Below are 20313 nucleotides of genomic sequence, written 5' to 3'. Positions count from 1 at the left end.
GGTGCCAGGGCACATGGGTCTGGGATAGCCACTGGCACCCACAGCAGTGCCACTCTGCTTGCCCACGAACCGAGAGAGAAGGAAGACACCAGGGCAGGGTGAGAGGCTGCCACAGGGCCCTTGGCTCAGTGGTGGTTCAGATCCCATCCTCTGGAGCAGGCTGCCAGGAAGAGCTGACTGGAGCAGGTTTCCAGCTGCACTGTGAACATCTCCCACAGCATCCATTCCCTTTGTAAATCTTTGCCTTTCATCATTAATAATTCACTTGCAATACTTACAGACGATAATAAAAGGCCTACAAAACTCTGAACAAGGCTGCAAAGACTCATTTAATTAACTAACTTCAAGGGGAGTTCCATTATTAAGCAGATGCTATTTATGTCTTCCATCAGGGATTGGGAGCTGCCAGCGTGCAAGGCAGGCAGCACCACGCTACCTCTGCCACCAAATAAAGTGCTGATGTGCCCTGGATTATGCCTAGATGGCACAGCAGGTTTTCAGGGATGCCATGGATGCAATGCCCAGTTCTGCCCAAGCCCCAGGTCCCACCTGGGGGGCCATGGTCCCTTTAGCATATCCCCTGCTGCCACTCTGAACAGCCAGACCTAGGTGCACCCCACTGCAGAGGTCTGGGGTGCTGCAGGGTGCACTGGCACTGCAGCCTTTGGGCATGGACCTCTGCCCAGCAGTGGGAAAGTGAGCAGGACAGCAGAGCAGGACACTCTTTCTGCCATTCCCTTCCCTGCCCAAGGGCTCCACTGCTTGCCCTCTCTTGGCTACGGCTCTCTTCATCAAAGCTTTCAATTTCTTCCCCTGAAATTGTCCTGCCAAGAGAGCTTTAGCAACATTCAGCACCATTTACTCTGCACTTTAGTGGAGAATATTTGGTTTTGTTCACCAACTGTGGCATCAAGGCTCAGTGAAGGAACTCTTGGAGCGGAAGGGACACGGCTGGGAAAGAATTTCCTTCAGCATAGCAGATGGGGAAAGTCACCTTCCAGAAGTTGGGTGCTGGGTGTGAGCTGTGCTCTGGTCTCTAAAAATAAAAGCAATAAAAGCTCCTCGTGGGGTTGCTAGAACATGTCAGCTTGTATAAAAATACCCATGGATCTCACCAGTAGGATGCAAGATAGAAAATGCTGTCAGCTCTGGATTACAACAGTGCACAAATGTCCATCCACCCTGTAACCCAGTTGCCAGAGGGAATGGCAGCTCTGCATCTCACAAACCAGTGCTGGGAGAGCTGCATCCACCTCGGCACACCACTTGCCTCCAGGAACGCCCCCAGCACGGGGGCTGGGAAGCCCTGCTCTCCTGCCACATGGAATGACTTGTTCAGCAGCAGCCCAGTGACTCCTACACCCCACCTGAGACCACCAGGCTTCAGAGATTTCCTCTGGCTTGGGGCTGGCTCTCTCCTGCCCGGGAGCTGGGTCAGGGCACTGCAGCTCTGCAGGGGCTGTTCACACCTGCACGCCTCGGCCGTGCATCTGGATCACCTGGGCCCGCAGGGTCTGGATCCCGCTCAGGATGGTCTGCTGGTGCTCTGGCAGTGTGATCCCCAGGCTGAGGACATCTCTGCAAAATGAGCCATGTGTCAGCCACGAGGAATGAGCCCCCAAGATGAAGTGCCCCAGCACCAGCTGCTCCCAGCAAGGCCAGCGCAGGTCTCACACCGTCAGGCTCCTGAGGACCTGCTGGAGTAAGAAGTCCCCAATCTGCTGCCCCAGCCAAGGCAGCACAGACCCTGTCAGGGCACCCATGGGTAATGTGTGCCAGCAGCAGACCAAGCATGAGCCAGCTCCTGGCTCTGCACCCTGTGCTGTGTGTGAGTTTATCAGCCAACAGCACCCAATGGCTTCTGCTCTCCGGCAGGGACAGGCCACACTGCTCTGGTCAGAAACTGAGGTCTCAAACTCCATGTTTAAATCTGTGCTTCAAATACCAGCAGGTGAGACATGCAGCCCAGCCCACCCACCCCAGCGAGCTGTTACAGACTGCAGACCAGTGATGTCTGACCACCACTGAAGAGCAGAGCTTGCTCAGACTGCACCCAGCAACATGAGGCTATGGAGCCAGGAAACCAGTTCACTTACTGGGCTGTCATCCTGGCCACTGATTCTAGGTAGCAGTAGCCTGCAGCAGTGAAGTTGTCCTTGTACCTGCCCATTTCTATGGCTTCCAGCCACTCCCCCACAGAGCTGAAGGATGGGAAGGCCGAGAAGGTGCGCTGGGTGAGGGGGATGGAGGTGCTGCGGGACCTGTCAAGAGAACAGGGCAGTGAGCAGGCAGCAGGGCAGTGAGCAGGCAGCAGGGCAGTGAGCAGGCAGCAGGGCAGTGAGCGGGGCAGTGAGCAGTGAGCGGGGCAGTGAGCAGGCAGCAGGGCAGTGAGCAGGGCAGTGAGCAGTGAGCGGGGCAGTGAGCAGGCAGCAGGGCAGTGAGCAGGCAGCAGGGCAGTGAGCAGGGCAGTGAGCCAGCAGCAGGGTGGTGAGCAGGCAGCAGGGCAGTGAGCAGGCAGCAGGGTGGTGAACAGTGAGCAGGCAGCAGGGCAGTGAGCAGGCAGCAGGGTGGTGAACAGTGAGCAAACAGCAGGGCAGTGAGCAAACAGCAGGGCAGTGAGCAAACAGCAGGGCACTGCACGGCTGAGCTGGGTCCGGCATGGAGCAGGAGGACAAGAGACAGCAAAGCCATAGGGTGGTCACCTGGTGCAGGTGGAGGTGGGACACTTCGGGGGCTCTGGGCTCTGCACCATCTTGCTCAGGATGTTGTGGATGTGTGAGAACTTGGGTCTCTGGCTGCGCTCCTTCTGCCAGCAGTCGAGCATGAGCTGGTGCAGGGGCGGCTGACAGTTCACTGGGGCAGGTAGGCGGAACCCATCCTCCACAGCCTTCATCACCTGCAGTGGCAGAGGAGGGCAGAGGAGGTGAGGGGCTGGAGTCAGGCGCTGTGATGCTGATCACAGGCAAAGCCCTGGGGCAAAACTCCTTTCACACCCCATCTGGGAGCAGCGGCAGCAGCAGCTGCTCCACACACCACGGAGCCACCCACACACCATCAGAGGTGGCAACATCCTCATCTACCGTGCGGCCACCGCAGACTCACGTCCTGGTTGGACATGTCCCAGTAGGGTCTCTCGCCATAGGACATCACTTCCCACATGACGATGCCGAAGCTCCAGACGTCACTGGCTGGGCTGAAGTGGTGATACTGAATGGCTTCAGGGGCTGACCACAGCACCAGGCTCTTCCCACGCTGGATAGGCAGAAGAGGAGGAGAAGTGACATGGCCAATGGATGCAGTTCCCGGGTGTCCATTTGTTGTGCTCAGTCCAGCACCAAAGGGATGGGCACTGAGCGAGGTACGTGCAGGTTTAGGGCTAAGAGAAAACTTTTGCCTCAATTTGTTTTAAAATGGTCAGGCAATAGCAGTGCTACATGGGAGTGGGACCCTGAAATGTTAGGAGCAGAGGAGAATGCCTCTGAGCAGAGCTGAGGGCATTTTCTGCATTCATATTTAATGAAAACCAGCTCAGAGCGACGCAAACACGCAGCCCATGCACCCTGGCTTGCTCTCCTGTAATTAGCCATCCCCATCCTGGCATCCACAGAGCTCTCTGGATTCGCCAGGGGGAAGCAGGTGACACACATCACTAATTATAATTAACAGTGGGGAGACCTTGACCCCTGAGCTGCAGCCCTGCTGCACCACAGTGCCAGCAACCAGGGCTCCTGCTGGGCTCTCCAACCCCCATGATCATCTGGCTGCTCCTTACCAGCAGCACAGAAGTGCCAGGGCAGCTCTGCCCCAGAGCTCTGCAGCCATTCTGCCAGCACTTTGCTGCTGGGGCATGCTGACAACAGAATTTGGAAGTGCAGCTTACCATGGTGGAGAAGATGGTCTCCATCTTGTCTTCTTGTGGCCGTCTGAAACCAGTTATTTTGCATGCCAGGCTGCTGTTCACCAGGACTTTGTGGGCAGCAAGGCTCTTATGTATGTAACCCATCTCTGCCAGGTACTTCATGCCAGAGGCAATCCCCTGCAACATGCAGATGAGCTGGGTGGCTGTGAACTGTCCCTCGTGTTTCTGTAAAAAAGAGGAGAAAAAGCCAAAGGTGAGCGATGCCCAACTGAAGCAGTTACGGCCAGGAGAGCCTGAGGGGGTGGCAGAGCCCCACAGTTACCACCAGCTGCCAGCACTCACCCTGAGGAACGAGTCCAGCACACCATTCCCCATGTACTCCATCACGATCATCATGGTGCTCCCTGCATGGACAGACAAGGAGCACAGCATGAGTCCTGCCCACTGCAGGTGTCAGAAATCCAATGCCACCCTCCAGCATGGTTGGCTCAGGTGAGAACTGCAGCTCGGGCAGTTTGCAACCAGCACTGGGTCTGAGACTTTCCTGTGGTGCCCAGCTGGGAATCCAGTGAATCCCAATACCAAATGCTCCTTTTATCAGGACACAGAAGCACATCACTTAGTGACAGCAAAAGCAACCACCTCAGCCCCTGACCGAGGACAGAAGCACCTCCTTATCCAACAACAGGCTGGTTAAAATCAGCAGTGGCACTCCTGTGCTGCTGGGTTTGCAGGGGGATCCATTTAACTCCAGCATCCACAGCCTAGTTCAGTGCACACACTCCCATGGGAGCCAGGAGCAGAGTCATCTGTTCCTCCGACAAGAGCCTCACTTCAATTTGCTTTTATGAGGAGCGCACAGCTCTGCTGCTAAGCCAGTTCTGCTACCAAGCCAGTTCTGCTACCAAGCCAGTTCTGCTACCTGGATTTATTCCTCAAGCTGTAAGCATTTTATTAATCACCAGAGTGCTAATATAGCCAATACAGGAGGAAACAGCTGATTGCCAGAGAGCAACAGCATGGCACCTCCAGCACCAGGGCACTGCTCCAAAGCTCAAAGCTGCACAGGAGCCTTTCTCCAGCATGCATGGCTTGGGCTGCCTATGCCACATAGCCAGGACCCCCCACCTCTGGTGATGATGAACCCCTCACCTCTGGTGATGATGAACCCCCCTCACCTCTGGTGATGATGAACAACCTCACCTCTGGTGATGATGAAGCCCTCACCTCTGGTGATGATGAATCCCCCTCACCTCTGGTGATGATGAACCCCCCTCACCTCTGGTGACGATGAACCCCCCTCACCTCTGGTGACGATGAACCCCTCACCTCTGGTGACGATGAACCCCCCTCACCTCTGGTGATGATGAACCCCTCACCTCTGGTGATGATGAACCCCCCTCACCTCTGGTGATGAACCCCTCACCTCTGGTGATGATGAAGCCCTCACCTCTGGTGATGACCCCCTCCAGGCGGATGACATTGGAGTGGTCAAACTGCCCCATGGTGCTGGCCTCTGCCAGGAACAAGCGCTGCTGCTTCTCGGAGCAGCCTGCCCGCAGGGTCTGGATGGCCACAGGCAGCTCACGCTTGCTGGGCAGCTTCAGGCAGCCTCTGCAGATCTCCCCAAACTGCCCTGCACAGCAGAGAGAGGAGTTACCCAGCAGCCATGGCTGCACTGATGTGGCCCTCACAGCTCCCCTCCAGGGGACATTCGCTTTGCTCTGGGGCCCAGAGGTGCATTCCTGCAGCACCAGTGCTGTGTCCTGCTGGTGTAGACAAACAAGATCTTCCCATTGGAAATCAGGGGATTTACCAATCTGTGACCTCAGCCCTGCATGGTTGCAGGTTGCCCCCCAGGAGTCTGTTCTCCCAGCTTCCCCCTCTGCTGAACACAGCCCTCAGCACAAGTTTAGCACCAGCATGTGACTCTAAACACGAGTGACAACACAATGGAATTTCTTCCCTCTCTCTCTACACCTCTCAGCTCATCTCCCCACGCTCTGCTCTAGTGCATGTTGTGCTTTTTCCCATGAACAGAGCAGCCTCCAGCCACCGCATTTGGGCTCCCTGGGTCTGGCCCATCCTATGCCTAGCTTCAGTTCTGCTCCTCCCAGGACAGAGCTCAGCAGAGCCAGGAGGGTCCTGCCCTGCACAGCCAGACATTTCCCAACAGCAGCTACTAAATTCCCAACATAAAAAGCCAATATTGGCTTTACAGCAAAAATGTGTAGCTCTGAAGAGCTTCATTGATTCGAACAGCAAAGTGCTTGTTAGGTCAGCAGCAAAACAAACACCCTCCCAAATTTCTTATATTTAAATGCATTCCTGACTAGTTTGTCTTGATTTTTCAAAGACCAATTTGCTTCTCAGAGGTCTGGGAGGTTAGTCTCAGCTGCTCCACTCAGCAGCTACAAAGAGAACCCCCTCCTCAGTGTCCTCTTTTCTTCACCACTCTCCTTAAAGCTGGGGGCAAGCCCTTCCCCCTTCCCCCACCTCTTCTCTTTCTGCAGCTGAATTTATCTTTAGGAAAAGAAATGACAAAGAATAATCGTGTTCCCCCTGTCCTGGTGTGCATTAGCAATTCAGGCTCTAGGGCCCAGGGAGAGGATTTTAATTTGCTTTTAAGTTTTAGGCAGGGAAGTCAATGAAAATCAATAAATCATTAAGTTCACACACTTATAAATAGTTTGGATGCTGCTGTCAAACTGCCCAGATGCAGGTAGTTGCTGATGCTTCCTGGCCCACACCTCATGCCTGGCCCTTCCTGGTGCCTCAGACAAACAATGGGAAGGCAAAGCCAAGCTCCTGAACACAACCCTCAGCAGTCCCATTCCCACCTCCCCCTGAACGTGTGGACCCTCCAGACAAAGAGCAAGAGCAGAGGCCTGCAGTGCTGACAGGGCCAGAGGAGCAGTGCCCTGTGGCACTATAGCTTTGGCAGGACCACAGCTGTGGTGTTGTGGCACTGCCATGGCCCCGTGTGCTGGGGCAAGAGGGGAGTGCTCCAGCTGGGCACACACACAGCCACCACCCCACGGCATGGCCACAGCCACAGAGGGGCCAGCGAGGGGGCACTTGCCTTTTCCAATGATCCTCTCAATTTTAACATTAGCATTATCCAGCTCTTTGGCAAAGAGGTGCACAGCTTGCATGGGATCTTCACAAGTGTCAGGGTCGATGTAGGTCCTCCTGGTGGGTATTTTAACTGCGGGAAAGGCAGAAAGGAGGCGTGAGAAAGGCTCAGCAGCACTCCTGCCCAACTGTCCCTGGCAGGTTATCCATGTCTGGGGCTGCTGGCAGGACTGACTGGCTACCTTTGGACAAGCAAAGCCAAAGACTTGGCTTTAAGGTTGCTAGGAAATTCCTGGTGCCATTAAATGAGATTAATTGCTCTGCTCCACTGCCATAACCCCTGGGTTAAAGAGCAGTTCCTCCGCTTCAGTGCAGCTCCTGCCCAGACTGAGCCTTTCTGCCACCCATGCTAATCCTCAAGTATCCAAATCATCTCCATTCCCAAGACCTCTAGGAGAGATCACTATAATAATAAACAGCAGCCACGTTCCAGGACCCCTCAGCTAGCAGCATGGACAGCAAAATGCCTCCCACAGGCACCCAACCATCTGCTGCAGGCGAGTGACCATGCCTGGGAGCACATCCATGAGAACCCCTGGAATAAGGCTGACCCACTGGCAGGAGACCCTGCAAAGCTATGCAGGGGAAACAGCTGCCTGCTTGCTGGGGCTTCCTCACAACCCCAGCTCTCATCTCCTGAGAACAAGCAGCCAAAGCAATGGCCAAAGCACCTCAGCTCTGCTGCTCACCCAGCTCTGCTAGAACCCTGCCAGGGCTTGTTCTCTTCCTGGTCAAGGCCAGGAGGATGAGGCATGTTTTGCATGAGCTGTTTGGCCTAGCCAGGACCAGCAGATGGGCAAACAGTAATGCTCCAGGAAGGGGTCACACCACGCAAGGCTTTCCTTCCACCTCAGCTCCATTCCCTGTCTCAAGAGAAGGAAGCTGCTGCACTCCCCTCACCCTGCAGGGGAAGCGCCTTAGGCAAATTCCCGAGGGCAGTGCAGGGCCTTTCAGAGCCAGGGGAGGCCAACCTGCACCCAAGCAGCATGCAGGATCTGCTGCCTCTGAAACGCTTGGGGAAGCAGGAGAGCATGTGCTGGCGTCACAGGCATATGCCAGGAATCAGATAAACTCATCAGTCCTGGCATCTGAATTTGCTTTGACACGTGGTGTCTGTAAAATTGTTGCTGCTCTATAACCAGGAGTAGCCCCAGGAAACAAAGCTGCATCCCACAGCCGTTTGTGGAAGGCTAAGGGAGTAATTCCTGCACCCTGTGGAAAACTGAGCACAGCTCCCTTCCCTTCAGCACGGCAGTGACCTGAGTGCAGGATGGACACTGGCTGAGGAAGCTGTTCAGAGCTCTCTGTGCTGAGCCCCTGCTCTGGGGCAACACGGGATGGAAATGCTGCAGGAGCTGGGGCTCAGGGCTGCTCTGTGGGGAGCTGGGCAATACAGCAATGAACAGAGAGGTCCCAACGCAGCCAAACCGGCTGTGGTGCCCAGGCCCCACTTACAATGGAAGTAGAGCTCCTCGTCCCCGTCCTGGCTGGCCTTGCTGTACCCACACTGTCTGAAACGAGAGTGAAGATGCAAACCATGACCTGGGCAGCAGCCCCTGGCTGGGGGTAAAAGCCTCGAGTGGCAACCCCTGGGAGCAGCCTGGCCCCACAGCACGAGGAGCTTGCAGGCAGCTCCCCCAGCCCCCAGGCTGACAGCCAGCACTGCCCCCTGCTCACCTCAGCGCCCCAGCCCAGCCCAAGCCTCTTCGGGCCCTACTCCAGCTCTGCTCACCTCCTCCAGACCATCACACCGATCACTACGGACACCAGCACCGTCAGCGCCGCGATGGCCACCACGGCGATGATGAGGGCAGGGTTCTGCTCGCTGGACGCCACCGGCACTGCGGGAGGGAAGCACAGCATGGGGCAGCCCCGGACGCTCCTCCCAGCGCCAGCCTGCATCCTCTAGCAAGGCTGTGGGACAGTTCACCCACAGCCCAGGCTTACTTCTTACCATCCTCACAGAGCTCACACTGTGGTCTGGAGCTGGTGCCGTCAGACCAACGTGCAGGCAGCGCTGCGGGCACGGATGGAGCAAGCCCTGCACTGCCACCCTAGGCTCCTGGTTTGGTAATCAGCGCCAAGGAAAGGCTCCTGATTATCCAAGGGATGTGTTAAAATTCATGGCTTACAAATAGCTTTCGTTCATCACATTAATCCCTGCCCTTCCTGCTTTTGCAAACAGGGGTATCAGAAAGCTACATTCTATATAAAACTTTTATTGGCTTCAATTCATTCTGAAAATGTCTTCTGTGTGGCAAATGGATGCAATTTAAAGCCCTGTTAAACACAATCTGTGAGAGCTGTACTGAGCCAGCCAGCTCAGGGCTTTCATTTCCAGCCAGGGTGGGTTATTAGCTGAAGCCCAACCATCTCTCCAAGCCCTCTTTCAGCCAGTGAAATGAGGTGCCTCTGGACTGGAGTTATGAATGGGAACTGAAAAGGAAAAGCCCCAGCAAATAACACTGACACTGGTCGACCTCACTCAGCCAAGCAGCTAATAAGCCAAGTGCCTCCTGGGCCCTGGGGCACATGGCTATGGCCAGCTGGATCTCCAGTTGGGCCCTGCCTCCTCTGCTGCAACCTGTGCAGCCACCTACCCTGTCTCTGTTGCACGACTGTGGGCTGCACAGCTCTGCAGAGCCAGGCAGGATCATGCCCTCAGCAGTTACACCAGCAGGGACTGACACTCACTCCCTTCCAGTGCCTGTTTGGTGGCGCCACAGAAGGGACCTGGTGAGATCTGTTCCAGCACCAACATCACACCGAGGCAGAACAACCCCCAGGCATTCTTGGCTCTGCCAAGCACTTTCTTGGGCAAACTCAGTCAAAGAGCAGAGACTGTCCCCAGCCTCTACAGAGGAGAGCCGCCAGAGACTGGCTTCCCTCACTGATGCTGCACTGAGGAGAGTGAGGACAGACACCTCCAGGACAAGACAACCAGCAGCAGCAACCTTGTCAGAATCACACAGGAAAATGCAATTAACAGCATGTCCAGGGAAGTGTCTGCTCTTAGACATGGAGCAGCAGAACCAGAGGAACAGAAGTTGCTCCATGAAATCAGGAGCACAGGATCACAGGATGTTAGGGGCTGGAAGATCTGAAGATCATCAAGTTCAAGCCCTCTGCCAGAGCAGGGCCAGAGAATCCAGCACAGGTCACACAAGGACACATCCAGATGGGTCTCGAAAGTCTCCAGAGAAGGAGACTCCACAACCTCTCTGGGCAGCCTGCTCCAGTGCTCTGTGACCCTCACAGTGAAGTTCCTCCTCATGTTGAGGTGGAACCTCCTGTGCTATAGTTTACATCCATTACCCCTTGTCCTATCACAGGGTGCACCTGAGCAGAGCCTGTCCCCTCCCTCTTGACCCTCAGATATTTATAAATATTTATTAAATCCCCTCTCAGTCTCCTCTTCTCCAGACTAAAAGGGCATGTGGGGAAGGAGCAGCAGCATTCCCACAGCTCAGCTCAAAGGACCTCAGGCTGCAGGAAGGTGTGAGACACCCCAGCCTGGGCAGCACTTACGCTCTGCCAGCGTCTCCACTTCAATGCTGGGGCTGGAGCCTCCGTAGTCCGGCGAGGAGGATGTGCGGACTTGGAAAATGTAGAGGGTGCCAGGCTTCAGGTTATTGACCGTCACGGCTGGGGATGTGGTTTTCACAGTCGAGTAACTTTGATCTCTCTGATCCTGGGAAATAATGAGGTACCCAAGATCTAGCTGAGCTGACAGCTGCGCCACGGAGCGGGCATGGCACGGCTGTATCCGCGCCCCTGGGTCCCATCAGGGCAGTCTGTCTAAACATAAAACCTTCCCCGGAAAGAATACATTTGCTCCATGTCTCATTAATAGAAATTACATGGAAAGGTCACATGCAATGGCAGATGGAGCCAGATGATGTGCTGTGAAGGCAGGGGGAGGATGGGGTGGTGGGGAGCAGCTGTGCCACCCCGCATGGCTCCTTTTCTCCTGCCTGCCTCCATGCCGGGGCTCGGCTGCTGGCACTGTCTGGCCCCTTCCCACTCCCCTGTGAGGGCCACTGGAGCTCTGGAGTACATACAGGAGTGTTAACACAGGCTGGGTGATCCAAGCTGGCAGGTGGCTTTGCCAGCAGTCCTGGTCTCCAGGATTTTGTTCACTTGCCCAGGCCCCTCTCCTCTAGCTATAGACAAACAGCCAGGCAGCCCTGTCCACGGTTGGCAAGGGCAGGGTGGGCTCTGCTCAGCCAGTGGAACCACTCAGTGACTCTGCCACTTTCACCTGCCAGAGCAGGAGATCCCCAAACCTCTGCTTCCTGTGGTCTGCAAAGCAGAACAGGTCCCAGCCTCCTGTGAGCTCCCACAAAACTTCTCGTGCTGCTGCACAGCTGCCCTGGGAATCATCTCAGCCAAGCTGGCTGCTTCTGAACAAACCTCCCTGGCCAGAGTTGAGACCAGTGGTTCTGCAGTCCCAAGATAGGGTTATCCAAGGCCACCTCCCACCGGGAGCAGGGCCAGGCCATATCCTGCAGCCTCAGCATCAGCCTCAAATACGCTGGAGCCTCATTACACTGCAGACCAACCCCAGTGCACATCCCTGGCATGGGCAGGGGTAGCATCCGTTCACCACACTGATCCCAGGGCTGGCCACCTCACTGCCAAAAGCCTTTCCCATTCAATGCACATTTCCCCTTGATCTCCATAGCTGAAGTATGGCTTCAAAAGCAAAGATTAGGAACTAAGCTGATTTTGTGTCAGCATCAAGAGCCTCATTTCAGTGACTAATGGCTAAACCATCATTTGGATTCCCTACCCAAGCAGGGAAGTTTCTCATCTCACTAACCCCAGGATCTGGTTGCTGCAGCCCATTTGCACAGGACTTACTGTCTCAGGCTTCAGCCTTCGCCCTCACCCACAGATTCCTCTTTCAAACCCATCAGATACTGAAAGTCACATTAATATGAATCAGCTTGAAGGGAGCTTGTTTCCAAATGCAGAATGCCAACGTGTCACCTGCACCGACTGTGTTCCACATAATCAGCTCTGTGAGGAGCCTGAGCACACACAGAGAAGGTGATCTGCAGAACTGTGTCATAAACCACATCCATTTGGATGTGGAGCACTGTCCCTGCTCTCTGCCCACCAGTGCTTCTTCCAAAGCTCTCAACCCACCACACCTCTCACCTAACAGCTAGTTTTCGACTTAAGAGACTGTCAGAAAAATGTTTGCTTGCATCCCCTCCCCTAGAGGGGACACCACCCCCAGGGGTCCAGTGGCACTCAGTCCTCAGCCAGTGAAGACCACAAGGTCCAACACTTTCCCAGAGCACAGGTTATGAACATTGGTGTCATCTCACCAAAGATTTAGAAACCCACTACTGCTTAGCAGTCCCTGGCTGGCTAATGGCAAGCACCCAAACCTCACATTTCCAAAGCCCTTGAAAGAAGCCAGCCAAGGCACTAAAAAAGAAAGAATGAAAATGATTGGCTTTGCTCTACCTCCTAGGAAGATGGGAGATGTCAACATTAAGATGGGATGAAATCTTGCTCCATAGATGGGGAAAAAAATATCACTCTAGCACATGCTCTACAAATAATCCAAACTTCCTAAACCCTGCATAAGCAGATTGCATAATGCTGCCAGAGAGGAAAGACCTTTTTGGCCCTCGTTTGAAGCCCTCCTCTTACTTTCAGGTATCAGTAAAGCCTTCAGAGCAGCACCATCCCCAAACACACACTCCCTCCCTTTCCCACTCCTCAATCTTCACGTGGCAGGTGGTTGGCTGTGACTGGGTGCCACAGCAGCCATGGCAGGGTGGCACCAGGAGGAACAGGTGACACCACACTCCCACAGCTCAGACCTAGCTAGAGAGGGAAGCACCTGGGAGACAGTCAGGGAGGGTTGGGGCATGACCAAGAGCTGTAGCCAGTGCCCAGAGCCTACCTTCTCATAGTACTTGACCTCGTACTCAGTGCTGTTGGTGGTTGGGAAGCCTGGCACCTGCCAGGACAAGGAGACACTCTTCTGCTCAACCTTATCCGTGTGGATGTCAGTGACAGGAGTTGGTGCTGAAAAAGCAGAGAAGAAAGCAGCTGATGACTGCAGTGCTGCCACCAGCGCAGCATCTCCACACCTGCCCACCTGCCTTCCTTCCCCAGCACCACAGACAGACCCTGACCCACAGGAGCATGCTCACAGCCCTCAGGGCTGCAGGGCAATCCCCACCACAAGCCCACAGCTGCTGCTTGGGCACTTCTCACTGAGTGTTTTACAAGCAGAAGTGACACAGGTGGCTGAGGCCAGGCTGATGCACCTGCACACCATGTTAAGTGCTCCTTGCTGGTTGATATGATTCCCATCAATAAAATATCACACAGATGCCCTCCTGCACCTCTGCATCTCACAAAGGGACTGAAGAAACCTGAACAAGAGCTCCTGAGTGTTAACAAGGTCATCAGGAAAAACCAGCCTCAGGCAGCAATGGGCTGCAGAGCAGACCCCATGGTACATGCCAGAGAAGCAGGCACTAGCCTCAAATTTGTTTAAAAGGCATTAAAGAAAATCACACAGACTACAAAGCATTTCACACTGTGAAAAAAAAATGTTTCCCATCAATATTTTAAGTTCCCCTAACGTTGCCTCAATTCTGAAAAAGCAAACATTAAATAATTCACCACCCTGCCTGATTTTATAAAGTCCTTTCTGCTGAATGTGGGTTTGCTCCTCTTAATTAACAGTGCAGCAGCAGAAAAGGCATAAAATGGGGTCTGGGCACCTGTCCTGGCATGGAACAACCCAGAGGGGGCCCTTGGAGATGGACAACAAACATTTGCAGATGGAGTTGAACCCAGAGTGCCTGCAGGAAGAGCCACTTTGGTGCCCAGCCCCTGCACCCAGCTGTCCCCAGGAACACTCCCCACACCTTTTTGGAGCTGGGGCAGCTGAGCAGACCACAGCAAACCAGAGCAGACCACCACCTGTCCATCATGCCATCCACTGCTCCCCATATGAGGTGAGCAGCAGTCAGGCAGACAGAACTCACCATCATCCCTGAGCACCTCTGCCACTCTGTGCCATGGCACAGCTCACAGTGGAGGGCTGGCCTCTCCCCTCCATCACCAGCTATCAACATCCCAACACAGAAAACATGCTGGGCACTGTCCCAGAGGCAAATCGTGCCCCAGCATCCTTCCTTCCAAACCAAAGAAGCAGCCTCATCAGTCCTCACACAGCTCTTCCAGGGCTGCTTTGTGCTTAGGAAGCACTTCCTCACAGAAAAGCTGATGAGGCACTGGGATGGACTGCCCAAGAAGATGGTAGAGTCGCCATCAGTGGAGGTTTTTAAGGAAAGATTGGATGTAGCACTGGGTGGTATGAGTTAGCTGATGTCATGGTGTTAGGTCATAGGCTGGCCTTGATGAGGTCTTTTCCAGCCTCAATAATTCTGTGATTCTGTGTGACTCTGAGTGCAGATCCTCACCCCAGCATCAGCTCACCCTATGGACCCCACCATCTTTGCTGGCAGGGGCTGGGCTGGCGTGGCTGCACCAGAGAGGTCCACTTCAGAGGACCTGTCTCAGCACAAGCTGCCTCTCCAGGGTCTCTCCAAGCAGACAGCATCCAGCCCTGGCTGCATTATTAATCTGCAGCAGATTTAAAAGCCCTCTAAAAGAGGAGCCGATCCCTGCCGGGAATATAAATGACATCGTCCTGGAGCGAACATTTACATAGCTAATGCAGCTCTGCTCCTGCAGGTAAACAGTTCTCTTCTCTCCTCAAACACTTTTATTTAGTCCCATGCTGGGGGCAGATTAGAAAAAACACAGTATTAATTTTGCCTCCTGCAGACTAAATAGCATCTCCTCTTTTTCCCTGCAAACGCAATGAACAACTGCTAATTCCCTCTGGTGGCTGCTGAAGGGGAAGGGCAGTGCCAAAGCTACACTCAGAGTTATATTTAGAGGAGCAGGGATCTGACAGCTAAATAGGGTCGTGCTTCTTTGTTTAATTTTTCCTCTGAAGCTGTGTATCTGCAGCCAGAGCTCCCCTGTTGCCACAGATGACTTCCCTGAGCCCATCGCGTGGCAGCCGCTGAGGAAGTCACAGCTGCAGCAGGAGTCTCAGGGCTCCCTTGCTTCTCATTTCTGGCTCCATCCAGCACTTCTCTGGTGGGCTCTAAAGATGAGGGGCTCCAGGACTCAGGACTTGCTAGAGATGGCACGGTCTACAAGCTGTCCATGCCAGCCAAGGTTCTCCACCAAGTTCTGCCTGCACTGGGGGCCTCTTGCCCCAGAAGGGTGTTACAGACAAACTGGACAGAGAAGCAGCCCCCCAGGAGAAGACCTTCTCTCCCTCTTTGCCAATCAGCACAGGTTAATTGTCACTGTCACTTCTTGCCCACAGTGTCAAAGCCAGAGGACCTGGGCACCCACAGATGGAACAGCTCAGCACTGCCTCCAGGAGGAGACCCCTTCAGCAGCAAAAAAATGAAATGTCTCAGGACCTTTCCTGCACCTCTGCTGCTTCTGAATCACCATCTGCATCTGGAGACTTTACAGCTCAACAAGAGACATTGATTTGGATTACAAGATTAATTATGCCAGATTCTGTGTGTGCATTCCAGCTCCTTCAGGAGTACGTGGGTGTGGAGGAAGGGGCTGAGATTCCCACTCACCCAGAGCAAAAGCTGCATTAAACAGATGAACACCAAAGCATGGATTGGTATCACAGACTTGTTGCTTCACTCCTTGCAGAGAATGGGGCATTTGCTGCCCTCCTGTCCCCAGCTCAGACTTGAAAATCTGGGTGAGGACACAGCTCCTGAGCACTGGTCCCTGGACGCAGCACCAGGCAGGAACCTCTGGAGGAACAGCTCCTCATTAAACCTCACAGAGCTCACCCTTCCTGAGCTTGTGCTCTGGCTCAGGAATAAGCCTGAGCTCAGGGGATAGAAGATCTTCTCAGAGCTAAATCCATCCTTGAACAGCAAAGACCCTAATGAGGAATGACATCTCCCCTGAAGAGCAGCAATCTGCAAGACAGCATCCACCCAACAGATTCGCAGGAATTGTATGAGAGGAGAGAAAGCAACAACACAGGCAACAACGTTTGATCAAGTGGTGGGAAAATTATTTATAACAAGATCAAAGTTTAATCTCTTCAGATGAAATTGTTGGCCAATTCCTGCCAAGAGGTACGTGAGGATCATCTGTCTCCATTAGCCGTGGCTTGGCAAAGGCTTTTCATGCAAATTAATAACGGAACCACAGAGGAGCAGACAAGGACACAACAAGCCAGGGCTCATCTTCTTTGGGCACAGCCAACAACTGCAGAGGGACCAAGCACACCAGCCCAGGGCTCTGTTTGTGTGCTCAGGCTGGGCACTCACCTCCCCCACATCAGGGAACAGAAACACAAAACATGCAGGGGAAGGGAACATGCACTGTGAGCCTGCATGGTGGGGACAGCTTGGCCCTGCAGCACAGCAGCTCCTCACCTCTCCACCACACCAACCAGCACCCCCTTGGCAGTGCTGGGTCTCCATCCCATTCCTGCCTGTGCTGCCCATCACTGCGGAGCACCACTGAGAGCAAACTCAGAGGAGCCAGGGCACTGGCATGGCATTAGGCATGCAGAGCCTGTGGACAGTGCCCACACTGCCTCCAGACCTCATGTCATCCTGGCAGCAAAACCACAGACCTGGCCTCATATGGTCAGTTTGGATGTTAGGAAGAAATTCTTCACCATGGTGAGGGACTTTTTAGGGTGTCAGGTAATGACAGGACTAGGGGGAATGGAGCAAAAATAGAAATGGGTAGATTCAGATTGGATGTTAGGAAGAAATTCTTCACCATGGTGAGGGACTTTTTAGGGTGTCAGGTAATGACAGGACTAGGTGGAATGGTGCAAAAATAGAAATGGGTAGATTCAGATTGGATGTTAGGAAGAAATTCTTCACCATGAGGGTGGTGAGACACTGGAACAGGTTGCCCAGGGAGGTGGTGGAAGCCTCATCCCTGGAGGTTTTGAAGGCCAGGCTGGATGTAACTCTGGGCAACCTGATCTGGTGTGAGGTGTCCCTGCCCGTGGCAGGGGGGTTGGAACTGGATGATCCTTGAGGCCCCTTCCAACCCTAACAATTCAATGACACCCCAGTGCAAGAGAGTGGGGGGCAGCTGCCATCTTGGTGCCAGGGGACAAGGCAGCAACCACCTCCAGCAGCATCCTACCTGCGAGGCCAGTGGAGACGTTGACCTCGGCGTACTGCTGCCCGGCCAGCGGGCTGAGGGCCGAGACGCCGTTGACGGCCGCCACGCGGATGGTGTAGTTGGCATGAGGCAGCAGGTTCACCAGGGTGACGGTGCGGCCCACCAGCCCTGTCTGCTGCGGCACGAAGCCCACGCTGCTGCCGCACTGCTCGCAGCGGCCCCGCAGCGCCGCCGGGCAGCGCCCGCACCACAGGCTGTAGGTGAGGTCGCTCCGGCCGCCTGCGTCGGCAGGGGCACTCCACTCCAGCACCAGCGACGACTGCCGCAGGCTGTACACCAGGTTCCTCGGGGCAGAGGGGGGACCTGGAAGCAGAAGAGTGTCTGTGTGCGGGCGCTGGGACAGCCGGGCACTGCCAAGAGGGAGGGCAAACCTACAGCTCCTCAGGGAGCAGCAGCATGGGCATGGAGCAGGAGAGTGTGGTCCATGGCAGCCGCAGCACGTGGCAGCATAAGGGGGCATGGATGCCCTTGGCACGGTGGGGACAATGGGTGGAGAAGTGCCCAATTGGACCTGGCATCTCCTGGGGGCTGGGTTACAAGAGTCCAGGAGCCACTCGCTGGTGGGACGCTGCCCAGCCCTGCTCACGCTCGGACAGAGCAGGAGTTTCCCCATCACTGGGCAGACAGCAGCACAGCATCCATCACTGCAATAGCTGGAGTCCAATCCAATTAACCAGAGGCCATTTAATTAAAATCTGAGCTATATTGACTCAGTGACTGCCTTGGTTTTACTGGGGACTCTGCAAGCCCAACCACACAGCTCTCATCAGCCTGCAGCCACAGCCTGCAAGCTCTGTGGCACAGGGACAGCCCCTCCGTCCCCTTCCCTCATGCAGACCTCCCAGGACACGCATGGCCAGGCACAGGCCCCGTGGGCTGGCACACCCAGCTGGCAGGGGACAGCCTTGGGCAGCCAGCGGGCACCTGCTTGGCTTGGTGCTGCCGGACAGACAGTGTCTGGATTGCCCCTGTGCCTGCCAAAGAGCTGCCACTGCAGCCAGACGTACGTGTGCAGGAGGCAGATGGTGGGTCTGATGGGGACCTGGAGTAGTTCTTCTGGCACAGACAGAACGTGGAGGCTTCCTCATGCGTGAAGCTGTGCTCAGGGCAAGGAGAGCAGAGAGGGAGCCGGAGGGACAGCTTGTAAAATCCAGGAAGGCAAGCTGGAAAGACAGGGAGTGAGAGTTACAGGAAGAACATCACGAGGTGAATGTGGGACATGTTTGATGATTGCATTTCCTGGGACATCCTTTGCCTGCCACTGGCCAGCAGATACCACCCTCCCAGCTACTTTCCCTGAGCACCTGCATGATCCTGGCACCAAGAGTGGTGTGCCTTTGGGTTCACCCAGAAGGGGCATTTGGATGCTGTAGCTCTGCACTGACTTCCAGGCTGAAGAAATGGTCAGACATCAGTTGGGGCAACATGTGAAGGGAGCTGAAGGTTCTGGAAGGACATGGAGGATGAGGTGGCTGCAGAAAGATGCAGGGTATGGAAAAAACATGGCTTAGTGTTCAGAGTTAGGTGAGCAGAGCAGAAATTACACGAAAAGCACAGCAAGACTCAACAACAACCCCTAAAGGAGAGGAATATTGAAAATGGAGAAGCTGGAGACCTCATCAGTCACCAGAGCCTCACATACAACCCTGAGTCACAAGGCCATGTCACTGTGGAGTACAGAGCAGTGGCTGCAGGCAGGGAGGTGTGTGCTGGAGTTAAACAACAGGAAGACAAATTTGCTTTCACAGCCCCTCAGCAGGCTCCCCTTATCTTTTGGAAGTGCCTTTGATACACATACAAACAAGGAATTCTCGTGCTGGTCAAGGGCTTGTTTGATCTTTCCCACCAGCAGCATGCAGCCTGCAAGCAGCACTCCTGGCAGGACACCCAGCTAGTTCTGCATGAAAGAGACAGCACTTTACAAGAAACAACACAAACGGCTGAAAAACTCCTCAAAGCAGTTGGCAGCAGCTTCAGTTTGACCCTAAAACATCTGAAAAGGAAGCAGCCTGCATGCAAAACCTATACCTGTCCTTGGTGGGTATCTCCAGCAATAGGAGATGGGACAGGCACAGGGGGCCCCATGGGCTGCAGCCCCTCTGAGCCTCAGCCCCTAGCAGGGCCAGCCCTAGGGCAGGCCTTTGTCTCAGCTGAATTTCAAGCCATACAGAAGCTTTCATGCTTTGCTTGGCCTCTTCATCTTCTTGATGTGGTGCTGCTGTCACTGTCCCTTTAGCAGCTCTCGGTATGTTTAAGCTTAATCACTTGTAAAGTTCCCAGATGAGCAGCTCCACTACGGCAGGCTCCTCTCTTATCATTTTTAAGGAGCTGGCTGCTGAGCCTGTTCCTTTCAAAGCAGATTCCAGTGCACTCTGGTTCATTAATTTTTAGCATGATATAAACCTGGCAGCTACAGCTGTGATCTGAGGACAAAGCACCAGACACGGCATAGGTGGAGAGGAGCCTTCCCTGGGATGCTGAAAATGGGTGAACATTTAAGGGGAGGTTATTTCACCTGCCACAAAGCCTTTAGAAATTCAGTGCCCTGCAGTCAGTGACAGGTGGGGACGTGAGGAGAGATGGCAGCACCGTGGCTCGGATTTGTACTCCCTGTGGCCCTTTATCCCAGGGGCCACTGGCACACAGCAGACAGCAGCTTGGCAGAGATGCCAGCAGCAGCACACATCAGAGATCTCTGCTTTTCTTACATAACAGACAGAGCCTCTCCAGAGCTGCCCAAGAGCCTTGCTCCTTGCCAGACAAGATCTTGTGCTGTTGTGTCACCCAACACAAGCACAGCCCACAGGAAGCAACAGATTTGGCCAAGCAATGAAGAGAGACTTCCCTCTGTCTATACTGCAAACAGCAACTTCTCAGCTGATGAGGACTCAACATTTCCACAGCAAAGCTGGAAGGTTAAATCGTTAAAATGGAGAATAAACCTCTCCTCAAAGTGATAGAAAATGAGGGAACCAAACATCGGCAGGTCACTGCTGGGCTCTCCTTGGCTGCAGTTCCTGCTGAATGGGACAAGACAGAACACTCCAGCACATGCTGCAGGCACTCAGGCA

At 54.4% G+C, this 20313-nt stretch overlaps 1 protein-coding gene across 1 annotated transcript in view; it reads right to left on the bottom strand.

Annotated features, from left to right (window-relative positions):
- Positions 1–1463: 1463 nt before the first annotated feature.
- EPHA10 (EPH receptor A10) overlaps positions 1464–20313 on the bottom strand; it is a 34438-nt gene continuing 15588 nt past the window's right edge. Inside the window, exons 4-17 of the mRNA XM_054395151.1 lie at positions 18250–18405; positions 17204–17545; positions 12918–13042; positions 10523–10685; positions 8727–8835; positions 8450–8505; positions 6942–7067; positions 5310–5495; positions 4202–4263; positions 3881–4084; positions 3103–3252; positions 2703–2896; positions 2097–2261; positions 1464–1578 (exon numbers count right to left, since the gene is read on the bottom strand). Coding sequence (XP_054251126.1) covers positions 1464–1578; positions 2097–2261; positions 2703–2896; positions 3103–3252; positions 3881–4084; positions 4202–4263; positions 5310–5495; positions 6942–7067; positions 8450–8505; positions 8727–8835; positions 10523–10685; positions 12918–13042; positions 17204–17545; positions 18250–18405 — 2153 coding nt within the window. The remainder of the gene's footprint in view (positions 1579–2096; positions 2262–2702; positions 2897–3102; positions 3253–3880; positions 4085–4201; positions 4264–5309; positions 5496–6941; positions 7068–8449; positions 8506–8726; positions 8836–10522; positions 10686–12917; positions 13043–17203; positions 17546–18249; positions 18406–20313) is intronic.

The sequence above is a fragment of the Indicator indicator genome, chromosome 33, assembly GCF_027791375.1.
Source record: "Indicator indicator isolate 239-I01 chromosome 33, UM_Iind_1.1, whole genome shotgun sequence".
NCBI lineage: Eukaryota > Metazoa > Chordata > Aves > Piciformes > Indicatoridae > Indicator > Indicator indicator.
This window is presented reverse-complemented; position numbering and strand designations above follow the sequence as displayed.